This window comes from Engraulis encrasicolus, chromosome 4, assembly GCF_034702125.1.
Source record: "Engraulis encrasicolus isolate BLACKSEA-1 chromosome 4, IST_EnEncr_1.0, whole genome shotgun sequence".
NCBI classification, from domain to species: domain Eukaryota; kingdom Metazoa; phylum Chordata; class Actinopteri; order Clupeiformes; family Engraulidae; genus Engraulis; species Engraulis encrasicolus.
In genome coordinates this window covers 24,178,412-24,192,357 of record NC_085860.1, presented here as the reverse complement: position 1 = coordinate 24,192,357, position 13,946 = coordinate 24,178,412, and the positions used below count along the sequence as shown (strand labels likewise).

At 43.9% G+C, this 13,946-nt stretch overlaps 2 protein-coding genes across 4 annotated transcripts; one reads left to right on the top strand and one right to left on the bottom strand.

The window, feature by feature from the left end:
- Positions 1-741: 741 nt before the first annotated feature.
- On the bottom strand, positions 742-4,001 carry usb1 (U6 snRNA biogenesis 1). The gene is made up of 7 exons (XM_063196926.1): positions 3,586-4,001; positions 3,258-3,460; positions 2,787-2,970; positions 2,189-2,242; positions 1,933-2,038; positions 1,552-1,635; positions 742-956 (listed from the first exon to the last, which is right to left on the bottom strand). Exons 1-7 carry the CDS (start codon positions 3,729-3,731, stop codon positions 852-854), a joined length of 882 nt encoding a protein of 293 aa, XP_063052996.1. The 5' UTR covers positions 3,732-4,001; the 3' UTR covers positions 742-851.
- Positions 3,572-12,658, top strand: znf319b (zinc finger protein 319b). Of its 3 annotated transcripts, none has more exons than XM_063196922.1 (3): positions 3,572-3,651; positions 4,433-4,542; positions 6,229-12,658. In XM_063196922.1, the coding sequence occupies exon 3, from the start codon at positions 6,630-6,632 to the stop codon at positions 8,490-8,492; it is 1,863 nt and encodes a 620-aa protein (XP_063052992.1). In that variant the 5' UTR covers positions 3,572-3,651; positions 4,433-4,542; positions 6,229-6,629; the 3' UTR covers positions 8,493-12,658. The 3 variants fall into 3 exon arrangements, with proteins under 3 accessions (XP_063052992.1, XP_063052994.1, XP_063052995.1); XM_063196924.1 differs by lacking the exon at positions 3,572-3,651 and adding an exon at positions 4,192-4,209; XM_063196925.1 differs by lacking the exon at positions 3,572-3,651 and having other exon boundaries at positions 4,249-4,557.
- The last annotated feature ends 1,288 nt before the right edge of the window (positions 12,659-13,946 follow it).

Below are 13,946 nucleotides of genomic sequence, written 5' to 3'. Positions count from 1 at the left end.
GCCAAAAAGGATATTAATCTTACTAGCCAAACAGACACTCACTAATGGGTCAAAATAGCTAGTAAGTTGATCTTTTCTACCAGCCATATTGAAATTTCACCAGCATTTGGCTGTTTGGCTGGTGTTAATGGGGGAGGGATCTGCACATCTGGATCTGCTTGCAAAAGACTTAATGGTAACACTTTCTATGAAGCCCATATATATAGCGCATTATGAGCACATTTATAACAACTTATAATGTGCATCATAATCATAGTGCATTATGACTACACTCATAACGCTTCATGATGGAGTATATCAACAGTCATGAATAACTATAAATCTAGCTTATAATGCATTATAAATCTTAGGGTGTTTTGAGTGCTTGTGAATGGTTATAAACTACAGGCAGTGAAGGGGCTTATAATACATTATAACTGTCATAATGCACTATGATTAATTATGATGCAAATTATGAGTTGTTATAAATGTGCTTATAATGCGCTATAGATATGGGCTTCATAGAAAGTGTTACCGACTTATTTTATTGGGAGTAGCAATGTTTCGATCATAGATTTTCTTCAGGCGCTTGTTTTTAATTTTTAATTTAATTTTAATTCAACGCTTGTTTTTAATTTGGCACCTGCTGATGCTTTTCTCTTGAATGTGTGCACCCTCCTCTACACTTTGGTGTTAGCCTAATGGAGAGCCTCCTCACCACTGATAAGTGGGTACTCTCACCACTGATAAAGACCCTTCTCATCATTGATAGAAATACAAGTGCACAAGTGCTTTATTCATCTACTTAAAAAATACATAATTTACTTGTGTAACAATAGAGGCTTATCTGTAGTTCAAGGTGTAGTTCAGGGTCAGTGCAAAGGAAGAGAGAAGACTTTGTTTCCAGTCTTGCAGCGCAGCTGTTGGCAGGGAAGCCGTAGCTGGTACGGTCCATCCTCGTGGTTATCCAGAAGGTTCTGAGGTACAGATGACGGATGACATAAATCAAAAGCAAACAACACGTCTAAATAGTACTTAACAAATGTGCTAATCCTAGAACCGAAAGTAACAGTCCTGTCACTTAATTTATGCTTCGACTTTATTGACCAGATGATATAGTGAGCACACAATCATCCAGGTGATCTTGTACAGCTTGATACATGACAGGGTTTGTTTTGCTTTTATGTACAGCTTGATACATGACAGGGTTTGTTTTGCTTTTATGAAGTTAGAGACTGACACCTTTGGTAGTGAGTGGTATAACATCAGAGATGACAAACTTATTGAACACTTACTCAACAAGTAAGTTTGAGTTTAGTCTGTCTGACAGTTTTGCAGATAATAAAGTAAGAAATTACCTGCACGCTAAAGCTACTGCTCCCAGTTATTTTATTTTACGTTTCGGCCCTTTGGATAGGTCTGGTAATTTTTGTTTTCCTTTGGCCTGATGAAGACCTGAAGGGTCTGTGAAATAAAAGCACTGGTAGACTTGGAGCAGCAGCTTCTTCCTTTACCCTGCACCTGCAAAGAGATGGATATGCGTATTCTCTCGCGATCACTTTCCACGCTTACCTGAAGCTGTGGTAAACAATCTGACCTGAGCTGGTCAGCCCGGTCTCCGACGCACCAGCCCAGGCTCACATGGAATGACGGGTTCTGAAAACATCACAAGGGCACATCAGTCATGGAGAAACTGTGTTATTCGTTAATCCTTTCAAAACGATAAGTCACCTAATGAACTATTACGAAGTGATTTGATCCATCATTTAGGTTAACTATGTGAGCACTCAGGTGTGATTAAAAAGGCCATGTTAGATTACTTACCATGACAATAAACGAGAGAACAAGATTTTCAGCTGAACAGCCCTCAAGTTGGAAAGAAGTTAGCCTAATCTCATCAAACGCCAATTGAAATACAGCCATGCAATAACCATACCTGGTTAAAAAACAAACCTTGTAAAACGTTGAAAGACGGAACTCCTCCATGGTTTTGTCTATCACTTTAGTCAGCTGTGTTAGCTGAGAGTGTCCGGTAGAGACTTCTAACCCCAGAAATGTCCTGCATGCGAACACAATTAAGCTGCATAATTAATGACCATGTACCTATGTTATAATGAGAACTATTCTTTTGTAATAGGGGCATAATGATTGCTCAGAATTGTCATCAAGTCAAATAAAAATAAAAAAAACGAAAAGAAAGGCCACACACCTGCTCTTCTCGCTGTTTGTGTACACATTTAATTTTGATGCCAAACAGACGAACCTGTAGAAACACCACATTGGCTATGGTTAGACTATACAGCTGATGGAGAAATACAGCACTTGGTTTGGTGATTAAGGTCCATAGAGAGTTACTTGCTTTGAAGAGCTAAATGTTGGCTTTAATATTCAGATAGATTGCCAAACGTAATAAATCACACAACCTCAACAAAGCTGTGGGGTTGACAGATTTGCAAGTTAGTGAAGAAATCAATGTGGGGTGCGCTTGTCATTAATTGTGAGTTTGAAGCTCGTAACTTTTAAGTCAAATGGTGTAAAAAATGTGTGAAGAGATGTAACCAATAGAATCAAGTTTTAAAAATAGGCAAACTAGGGTATAGGGCCCCACCCAAATATGCCCTCTGTAGGGGCATCCAACTGTTAGCTCTGTCACGGTTATAAAAAAAAAAAAAGGCCCCATGTTTATCTCGCCTAGGGCCCCCAAAGCTGTTGTGTACCAGTCTTATCTAACTCTGGCCTAGGTGTTTCAGCATTCCCACAGTAGGCTGATGGGAGGAGGTCTTGCGGAACCAGAAGCAGACCCCTACCCCTGAATAGCAGCCAGACTGCTCTTGAGGGACTCCACAAATGGCTGAATCCAGTGATGTCTGAGCACCACTGTTTGGGACAGGCTGATGTGGAGCTCTTCAGCACGCGTGAGAGCCACGTCCATAGACGCAGCCAGGTCTGTCAGCTCGTCCAGTAGTTCCGAAAACACCTCGTCAGGCGTGCCTGAGAAAAGTACAGGTCAAAATATTAGATGGAAATATTAGATTATGCAAACAAGCTTCCACATTGTTACACAGCAAGTCATGAGTTGTATGCCTCTGCAACTTCACAGATGGCTTGTTATGTATGGTACTACATGTATGCATACAATTTATCAAAAATTATGAACAAATTATATTGCCAATAATGATTGTAAATATTACTGAAGCCACTATGCAGTAGGCCTAGGCCTATAAGTCCAATGCATTATAGCTGTGGCGTCAGTGTTGATGTAAAGGTGCAGAACTCACAAGGCAGGAAAACGTATGTGGCCCAATTCCCCCGCTCATGCTGGAACGACCGGACCCGTCCTCGGTGTTTGCCGCTATCATCGACCCACTGCTCCTCGCCAAACATATGAAGCACTGTATCGGGCACGGGTAGGCGGCCGTGCTTTCCATCACTATCAGGTGGTAGTTCTAGGACTTCATTGTTTTGATTATCACCTTTATCGCTGAGGACGACGATTGCAGTAAATGCCAGGGGGGAAAACAGACTGGGTTAGCCAGTGCGGCAAACACGACGCGTCCATTTACAATTAGCTGAAAGTATAATGTACAATACAAACAGTAGTTGTACCTGTTTCCAGCTTCGAGTTTACTCCTCTTGTTGAAGCGCGCGCCGTCGCCGTCATCACCCTGGCAGGTAATGTTGCTTGATCGTTTTCTTTGAGCTGTGAAACAATCACTTTCATCGTCGGAACTGCTGCTGTAACTCACTAGCATTCTGTAGCTGTGTCGTTAACTAAAGATCAATGTACATATTTGTATTCCTCAACTTAAGCATTCGGAAAACTCATTAAAACGTGTGAATTTCATGTGACCCCATATTTCTTTCAAATGCAAAGCGCCTCTGCAGCGCACCAGCATAAACAGTACATCAAGAAACAATGTAACCAAAGTGTAAAGGTTCCGCTCGCGTTTCGAGCCCACCTTTACTTGGAAAATCACGTATTCATTTTTTTGTATTCGTGACTGCCTAAAAATAATATGTTAGTGTACTGGATCCATACTGTATTGAAACATTCAAGGTAGGGTATAACTGGCTGCTTTTGGTTTTTGATTTGAATTTTACGATATACGTCAAAGATCCTTATAAAGATAGCAGATCTATTGTTCAACTGAGAAAATCCTTCTTCGACGACGTGTGCATGTTATTTCACTATTTGTGAGCAGGATTTTCGAATTTTTCAAGTAGCGAATGGTGAGTTCCGGTATGTTTTGTGAGGATGCCAATTATTTTTTTATTCAGGTTCCTGTCTGCTTGCGCGTTAGCCTGTGGGGGTTTCGGTGGCCATCGAGCTCAATGTCTCGTAGTACTGGATACAAAATTCAATGCATTGTAGCTACAGGCGCTAAAGTCATGCCAAACCATTTTGAATGATCTAGGACAAGCGGGTATTGCAATGTGCTTATTTAAATTGTAGGTATTCTATGAGGCGACGCATTTACGGATACATCCACGGAACTGAGGCGACTGGCGAAGGAGAGAGGCCTACGGTACAGGACTGACCAAGACAGGACGTGGATATTCGAGGTAACAGGCCTGCGGGTAATTTCTGGTTTTACATTTCGAAGATTGTGGCAAATGCTTTCCATTATTGCCACGCATGGCGCGTATATGCAGGTACACACACTTAAACTACCGGTTATAGTCGAGTAAGTTGTGTTTTGTTGTCATGAATCCTCGTTTTCCGAATGTAATAAGCTAAGTGTCTATGCTAATGTTAGCCAACATCTGCTAGTGTTAGCTGTTTTGCAAACTCGCTGATGCAAGGTTCTCGCGGCTCTGTTTTTTAGCAGATGCGCGAAAACTGAAATTGCTATGCTTACTGTCACAGTCAACACTGACTGATACATCAGATGGATTTCCTACTGTCTTCTTTATTGTGTCGAAACATGGTTTGGAAAAATTCAGGATTTCGCTAGAAAGCTAAAGGGGTGTAATTACAATTGTGCTAACCTGCCCAAGCGACTGCGTAGCTTTGCAAGCTAGCAAGGGCCCGAGATAGAATCCATTACGCTTTGCTAACACTACAACCTATGGTGGTTCGTCTTAATGACGCCCATTGATTAGCAGACTTTTGTTTTAGTACGGATTCCCACTCCAGCAATTTGCCGGCTATCGAGTTAACTACAATACATTAATTGTCTATTTCTCAGTAGAAATATTTTTACTACCGTACAGCCCTAATACATCAATCTTGGCCACCACACCTAGTTTGTGATTTCAATCACCGTATCCCTACGGTCATCTGTAAAAAGAATAACAAAACGTGTGAATCAAACAGTTATTTGCTATGCCCGCGCACTTCTAGGCACCATAGAGCGTCATATGGGCAATTATTTTCTTAAAGTGACATTTTCAAAATATGATCTTTCAATCAAATCGTGAAACAAGGATTTCGGATAGCAATACTGTTCCTTGTGGGTCTTCTTGACCAGCAGACCACAGTGCAACAAATTGTTTTGTTGTCGGTTTCCTCACCGGTGCATTTGTTCCATTTCTATCTTGAGTGCATTTTTGTTGTTGCTGGTTGTTTTTTTTTTTTTAATATTGTTTTCCCTTTTGAAGCACATGCGATTTTTTTCACGCCCCCAAAAGACGCCAGATTTACGAAACCTTTTAGTTTCTGTTTATTTTTGTTTTGCACGTTTTTACATTGTAAACTCTATTTGCCCGGATCGCGTTTTGAAAGAAAGGAAAAAAGAAAAGAAAAACGCTGAAAGAGCCCCTGCACATTTTGGCGGTAGTATACGCGCTGTGTTGCTGGCATTGAGGAAATGAAAAAAAAAAAAAACCTTTTACACCACCTAGCCAGCTAAGTATAGAAGCCCACGAGGGGTGCTGGTATGAAACACCGGGTGATCATCTTCCCCATTCCATGTAGATAGATGTGTTGTTTATTATTACCTGGCTACCATTTGAAGGTTCAACCATTTTTTGTTGTTGTTTCAATTAACTATGAATGACAGTAATTCAGTTTGCATCTAGTGTAATACTTCCAGTCACACACTGGCATTCTGGGACTTGTGCTATAAACTTCCATTATTATTAATTAAACTTTTCATTATCGTAACATCACATTTTGCTGGGCAAGGTGTACGTCACAAAATGCAAAATTGCAAATTAGAAAGGCAAATTTAGCTGCATGTTTCCCACCAAAGTACCTGATGATTGAAGTGAGTGGTAATGTTCCAGTGTTGCTCTATCTCCTCACAGGACATGTGCGATTCTGGAGCCGCCTAGAGGGAGTGGACCAGGACCGAGGATCTAGGGCTACATCTACATCCACGCCATTCTTCACACACCTCCTCTTTCTCCTCTTTCTCTCTTTTTTTCCCCCTTTTCCTTTTTTCACTTAATCGACACCCATCCACACCATAGTCATAGCGTCTCGTTGAGCACTCGTTTCACTCACATTCACACACACACACACACACAACAAACCCCCACATATTACCCATTTTCTCTTAGTGTGGTACCACTGAACCGGCAAAATAAGTTTCCCAGTGCCCCCCCACTTGTCCCACCGCAGCCAGTCGTCCAGCCACTTTCCACTGGATCCGCACGGCAAACGGGCCCACTCAACCCCAAAGCTGAATCCATACAGTCGAGCCAGGATGACGGAGGCGTGGCAGCAGCACGCTGTGGCCCCCCCGCCCCCGGTGGTGCACACCATCCCGCCGGGGGCCGAGAGCTCCCTTGGCTGCGCCGTGTACGGCATAGTGCTGCAGCCGGACCCTGCCCTGCAGCAGCAGCAGCAAACGCAGCAACAACAACAGCAACAACAGCAAGCTCAGGCCCAGCAGCAGCAAACACAGCAATCGCAGCCGCACCACGGGCAGCAGCACGGCCAGCAGCAGCATCCGGCGCAGGCGCAGCAGCCCTCCCTGCAGGTAGGGGGCGAGGGCGGGCACAAGTGCGGCGCTTGCGGCCACGACATCTCCCACCTGGCTAACCCGCACGAGCACCAGTGCATGGTGAGCCAAGACCGCTCCTTCCAGTGCACCCAGTGCCTGAAGATCTTCCACCAGGCCACCGACCTGCTGGAGCACCAGTGCGTGCAGGTGGAGCAGAAGCCGTTTGTGTGCGGCGTGTGCAAGATGGGCTTCTCCCTGCTCACCTCCCTGGCGCAGCACCACAACGCCCACAACAGCACCAACCCCATGAAGTGCTCCATCTGCGAGAAGACCTATCGGCCCGGCTCCTCCGGCAGTGCCACCCCGACGTCCAGCTCCAACCCCCAGCAGCCCAACTCCGACGCGGCCACCGCCAGCGGCAGCGCCGCCGTGGGCACCTCCTCCCAGCCCACCTTCCAGCCCTCCGTGCCAGACCGGCCCTACAAGTGTTCCGTCTGCTCCAAGGGCTTCCGCCACCTGTCGGAGCTGACGCGCCACGAGCGTGTGCACACTGGGGAGAAGCCGTTCAAGTGCGAGACGTGCGACAAGAGCTTCAGCCAGATGTCGCACCTGCAGCACCACCACCGCACCCACAGCTCGGAGCGGCCGTACAAGTGCGCCGTGTGCGAGAAGACCTTCAAGCACCGCTCCCACCTGGTGCGCCACATGTACGCCCACTCGGGTGAGCACCTGTTCAAGTGCAACCTGTGCGAGCTGCACTTCAAGGAGTCGTCCGAGCTGCTCCACCACACATGCCAGCCCCAAGGTGCACGACCATTCCGCTGCGCAACGTGCGGGAAGGGCTTCAAGCGGCCGTCGGACCTTCGCCAGCACGAGCGCACGCACTCGGAGGAGCGACCTTACCACTGCGAGGACTGTCAGATGAGCTTTAAGCAGCAGTACGCGTTGGTGCGCCATCGTCGCACGCACACCGCCTCCGCCGACCGCCCCTTCAAATGCAACCTCTGTGACAAGGGATTCCTGCAGCCCTCCCACCTCCTGTACCACCAGCACGTCCACGGCATGGACAACCTCTTCAAATGCGCCTCCTGCGGCAAGGGCTTCAGTCAGTCGGGCGAGTTGCTCCGCCACAAGTGCGGCGAGCCGTCCACCAGCCCCAACTCTGACAAGCCGTACAAATGTGACGTGTGTGGGAAGGGCTACAAAAAGGCGGCGACGCTGCAGCGCCACCAGAACGCGCACTGTGCTGAGAAGCCTCTGAAGTGTTCGCTGTGTGACCGCAGATTTCTCTCCTCCTCCGAGTTCGTGCAGCACCGCTGCGATCCGTCCCGCGAGAAGCCGCTGAAGTGTCCTGACTGCGAAAAGCGCTTCAAGTACACCTCGGAGCTGGCTCGACACAGGCGTGTACACACGGGTGAGAAACCATACAAGTGCTCCAGCTGCGATAAGAGTTTCAAGCAGCGGGAGCACCTAACTAAGCATCAAGTTGTTCACGCCCGTGACGCCCAGTTTAAATGTGTGTGGTGCGGAGAGCGCTTCGGTGACCTTGGGGCCTTGCAGGAGCACACGGTTCAGCACACCGCCGAAGGGGGCGGATACCCCGTGCCGTCTCTCATCCAGTAAGGTGAGGTGCGGAAGATCATGACGATGACGATGACCAATGTCAAGCCAGGCCCAGACCCCTCAAGACTCCTCCAGCTCCTGCCTCCTCTCTCCTCTGATGGGCATCGTCATGGCTGGCATGGAAAAAGATATTCCAACTTAAATGGAGGATGAAGGCTCCCTCCGAAGATCCCAAAATGTCCTATTGAGTAACTGAACCTCCACACCAGTGTCTCTCTTCCATCAGATATTAGGAAGCTACCTGTTCATCAAGCATCCATTGCGTGTGAGTTTTTTTTGTGTGTGAACGAGGGGTTTTTTTTTTTTGTGGAGAATTTTTTTCTTTTGTGGATGGTGCCACAAAATGACCTCGTAGTGAACTCTAGGCCTGTGTAGGCTTTAATTCTAATGTACTCTCTTCCCTTCAGCAGTACACACATACACACACACCGAAACGCACACACTTATACAGTACACATACACCTGCGCCCAGTAATGCTCAACTACACTCACTTTCCTGGCCGTTATTCTAATGCACAATCATTCGCTTCGATCATGTGTATTTAAATACACACACACAGACTTGCGTAAACACACGGGACATTGTTACACAATAGCACATACACACAAGCTTTCTTCAAGCCACATCGCGATGAAGAGATGTGTTGTTCAAACTGTCTCCGTTTTGAAGGAACAAGAATGAGGAACAGCTCCACTTTGGGCTCCAGCGAAACGGTTTTGCGGTGGGTGGGGGAATCTGGTCCCTATTTAAGCATACAGAGCAACCTGAACACACACCTTACCATAGCCCTCCCTTATAAACACACTCGCACACATGCACACAACTCTCTACTCCACACTTTACATCCGGCCATACGTGGTCCACAGGTCTAACCTGCCTCACTCTCACTCACCTACTCAACTCACACGTCTTTGTCTATCCAGCTGTTACTGACCTGTTCCTCTTTGTCTATCTGTATGACTGACTGTCTGTCTGTCTGTCTGTCCGTGTGAGTTGGTGAGTGTGTGTTGTGCTTGTCAGTGTGTGTATTTCTATCCCCATCTGTGTTAAGTGCTTGTGTGTGCGTGCGGTGTGTGTTAAGTGTGTGTGTGGTTGACTTAGCCTACATGTCTACTATCCACATTAGACTGCCTCTGATAATGATAACAGTATTGGGTATTTAGCTGTCCTCAAGCTGAGGAAACCCAGAGCACCACTGTAAGTGAACGCATACTGTATAATTATTATTCCTCTGTGTGAATGTGTGTGCGTGTGCATGTCTGAATGTGCAAACGAGTGTTAGTGTGCACATGTGCGTATGTACATGTGCAAATTTATCCAGATTGCAGTTACTTGTTCCACATACAACCCCAATAGTTAGTGTGAAAATATTTTATATACATTTTTTTTGTTTTTGCTTATTGCTCATTTTATATATAAAAACAAACAAAAAAGAAAGAAAGAGAAAGAAGCTTGAGGTGGAACACAGATGTTTTGCTGTCTCTAACCAGTACGCGTTTTAGTGAGCGTGTCAAGTCTGTCTGTGCCCCTGTGTCCATGGCAGCCCCTGTCGTCCATACCGAACGGTGCTGCGCCAGAGCCAGATCCGCGCCAGATCTGGTCTCGTCCCCTCACCGGGCATCCCAACCACAACCACCACCACCACCTCCACGGCGACCTGTGGGTGCCTGTACTGTACATCATCCAGAGCCCTCCAAAAGGGGACCGTGAATGGATCGGGAACAACCTCTCTCCTCTCCCCGTCCCCACATTTCACTGCTATATTACATACATACATATATTAGAAGTTATATTGAAATATATATTTCACTCTTCATATTTCCCACACACACAAAACACACTCTCAAATACACAAATCAGTCCTGAACAAGAATTTCCTCTTTTCTCTATTACTGTATGTATATAGATAGTATGTATGCTGACTGTTTTACCGGTTCTGTCATAGAAAGGAGAAAAAAAAGATTGCATTGTCTTTCTTAACTGCATCATCTATTTTATATGTAACTACTTTTTATTATGTGACTTTTGGATTCATATTATTTTGTTCTCTCTCTCCTGTAGTGGTAGTTTTGATTGTGATGGTGTGTTTTAAGTGTAAAGGAAGTGACTTTTATTTTGTTTTGTGTGTATCATGGGCTCTGCTCCTTCACCAGTTAGTCTTTCCACACCTGTGAGGCACGTGAATTGAACTTTTATTTTGTTTTTATTCATTCTTTAATTTTTGTGGTGTGGTTCATTTTATTTTTTTTAAAGATATACAATTGCCTTTTTTTAATTTTGGCCTCTGGCTTCACTCCTATATTGGGGTTTACCTATGTGTCTCGTCTGTAAGACTTATTAGTTTGCTGATTCCCTTGATCCATCACATCCTCATTGATCTTATAAATTTGGCATTGTTATCTGGCCTTCATTATTGACACAATTAAAACTTCACTTTGTGGACGAGGCTCTTGTTTGACACATCAATGTAGGAGTTGAAGCAGCTTCTCACTTAAAAATTGTGTTCATTTAATCATTAGTTGAAAAAGCATACGACTTTGTGCTGTGAAGTTTAGCACACGTATGACCCACCGTGGCGTATCGCATTGCACACTGAAGTGTTCTAAGTTTGTTCATGTTCCATGGGAGACCTGCCGACTAGTAGAAATTAGTTTCACGGTTTCAGAGATTATGTCGGGTGCTGTTTTGTGAAAGACATAGTATATGTTTTAAAAATAAATAATTTTGCTGACTTTGCCAAATGAATGGCTTCAAAAGTATCTGAAGGGAAGCCGGTTGATATTACAGAGCTAAAAAGTTATGTCTTGTAGTTTAAAACCAACACCAGATAGATCCAGGATCCTGGTGAAGTCAGAATATTGTCGTAGAAATGTCTGTTAACCGAGGGGCCCTATCAGCACAACAAATTTTTCCGACCTGATAAAGCTTTAGTGTATATGTGACTGCGATAAGGGATATTTCCTGTCAGAAGTCAATGTAAGGCCCCTGCATTTGACTCCTGTCACCATCCGTTTATTTTTTATTTTTGAAACCTTTATTTTGTTTATTATTGAGTAATGGTGGAGCTGAAGGTTGCACAGTATTAGCAGAGGCCATGGATCCCCCTTGCAGTCAATCTGTTGTGGTAACAAGGCCCCCACTCCCATTGCATCCCATGCTGTTCATGCTTAACTGAACAGTCGTCAAGATCATTTCTGGAGGATCTCGTTGCACACTCGTTGTTGCACGTTGCCATTAACTCCTAAATGTTGAATACACCTTTGCAGGATGCCGTAGCTCCATTCACTCACCTGAATGTGAAGTACGGTGTTCAGGCCAGCTCAACTACATCATGCTGTTTTAGCAACGGCTGTGTTCATGCGATGCTGTCTGCATCGGCAGCTGTATTTGCTACGCTATCGTCTGCAGTAGGGTCAGCTCTCTCCAGTCCCAACGCTGTTTGCCGTGTGGTCATCCTCTGCAACTCTGGCCTTACACGCGGTGTCAGTTTGAATTCTGAACCCAATTTACTCTCCCCGTTATTTTCTTTTCTTTTTTTGTTCACTTAATTTGAATGTTTTTTTTTCCCCCCCGTTCTCTTCATAATCCCATATATATATATATTGTGTGTGTGTCATGCCCATTTCTGAGTATAAAGTTTTTTAATTTTCTTTTTTTTTATTATTATTACTGAGATCTCCAGGCATTAAGACAAGGTTGACATCAAGTGGGATTTAAAAGAAACTATGTATGTCAAGTGTTTTTATGTTCTCAAGTTTGCATTGTATATTAATTTTTTTTATTAATATTGTTTAAGATCTATATATAAATATCTATATTCTGGGTTGGAGTGGTCAGGGGTTAGGAGAAGAGGAAGGTGACTTGGTGTCATTGGCAGGCGGCTGACCTTTGACCTAGGGAAGAATTCGTGTGTGACTCCTCCCATCTTAGCCTCCGTAAGCTCCACCCTGTGCATGCCTGCTGTGTTAGTTCCTGTAGTCTTTCTTGGTATTTGCGCCTTTTGGTGCGCTTACCTTTCTCTTTAACTTTTTTCAATTGTAGATTGTGGACGAGCTAGTTAAATTACATCATGTGGCAATGGATGTGTACATTCATGCTCAAATATCTGTATGTAGCATTTAATATACACAGCACTAACAAATAAACCTTTTCATTAATAACATGATGTCATTAGCATTTGTCCGTGTTGTAGTGATGGCGCTATCAGAAATGGCGCTATGGATGCCAGCATCCAGCTCTCTCTCAGCCCCTGGTGGACGTCAGTCAGAAGACACTGGTAGGTCACGTAGCTAGCTGTAGCTAGCTCATATTTTGAAAGGTAAGCGTGTTCACCTGGTATTTACCTGTATCATGACTGTGTAGAATTATTTTATATTTTGTTAAAATATATTAACCAGATGTGAGCTAAGTAAAGCAGCATGGCATATGGGGTAAATTACATTATAATGTAGTGAGTGTAACATAGTCGCTATCGCTTGGTGACATTGAACAGGGGCCTTATGGTTGTGAGATCATAGGAGGCCAATTAAGTATGTTTAAATTGTACTATGTGCTAAATTGGGCATACCGGTCCAAATAAATATTGGTCATAGAAATGGGAGGCTCTACTATGCACATTTTTATTGTATCATTTCTGTAGAAGCATGCAGTAGCATCATACATGTTAAAATTGTGCGGAACAATATTGGCAAGTTGAGGGAGGCCTAACCTTGTGAAATATAACTGCAAATTTCCATAGGAAATTTTGCCAACAGTTAGACACGTATTTGTACAAATGCAGATTGATGGTCCGTGTACTACCAGAGACAGTCCATTCTGAATGCAAATTTGCAGTTATAATTTTCACAAGGTTAGGCCTCCCTCAACTTGCCAATATGTTCCGCACAATTTTTACATGTAGGCCAAATAAAAAAGGTAAGTATAATGCTACTACATACTTTTACAGAATTTATACAATAAAAACTTAGAATAAAATAATCTTTTGGTACTACCCTTAACAAGCCTACCTATGGTTTACAGATTATTTCAGTTTTGAATGGGGGCATGTTAAGCCACAGCAAAAATTGAGAGACCACTTTGAAATGTTCAGTTTTTCTGATTTTGTTATGGCTAGGTATGGGTTTGAGTAAAACAAACTTTGTCATTTCGTTCTATAAACTACCGACAACATTTCCTCCCAATTTCGAAAGAAAATATTGTCATTTAGATACTTTATTTGCAGAAAATCTCAAAAAGGTCAAAATAACATAAGATGCAATGTTTCCAAATCTCAAAAAATGCAAAGAAAACAATATATTAACTTTAAAACACAGTAATACTAATGTAATAACTTAGGAAAAACTCAGAAATCAATATTTGGTGGAATAAGCCCGATTTGAAGTCACAGCTTTCATGCGCTTTGGTATGCGTTCTGTTACTCCTTCACATTGTTCTTGGCTGGGTGTAAGAATTCA

Coding starts and splice junctions, on each gene's coding strand:
- znf319b (XM_063196922.1), top strand. CDS start 6,630: ATGACGGAGGCGTGGCAGCAGCACGCTGTGGCCCCCCCGCCCCCGGTG.
- usb1 (XM_063196926.1), bottom strand. CDS start 3,731: ATGCTAGTGAGTTACAGCAGCAGTTCCGACGATGAAAGTGATTGTTTC. Junction 2,039..2,188: donor ACAAACAGCGAGAAGAGCAG/GTGTGTGGCCTT, acceptor GTTCGCATGCAG/GACATTTCTGGGGTTAGAAG. Junction 957..1,551: donor ATTGTTTACCACAGCTTCAG/GTAAGCGTGGAA, acceptor TCTGTACCTCAG/AACCTTCTGGATAACCACGA.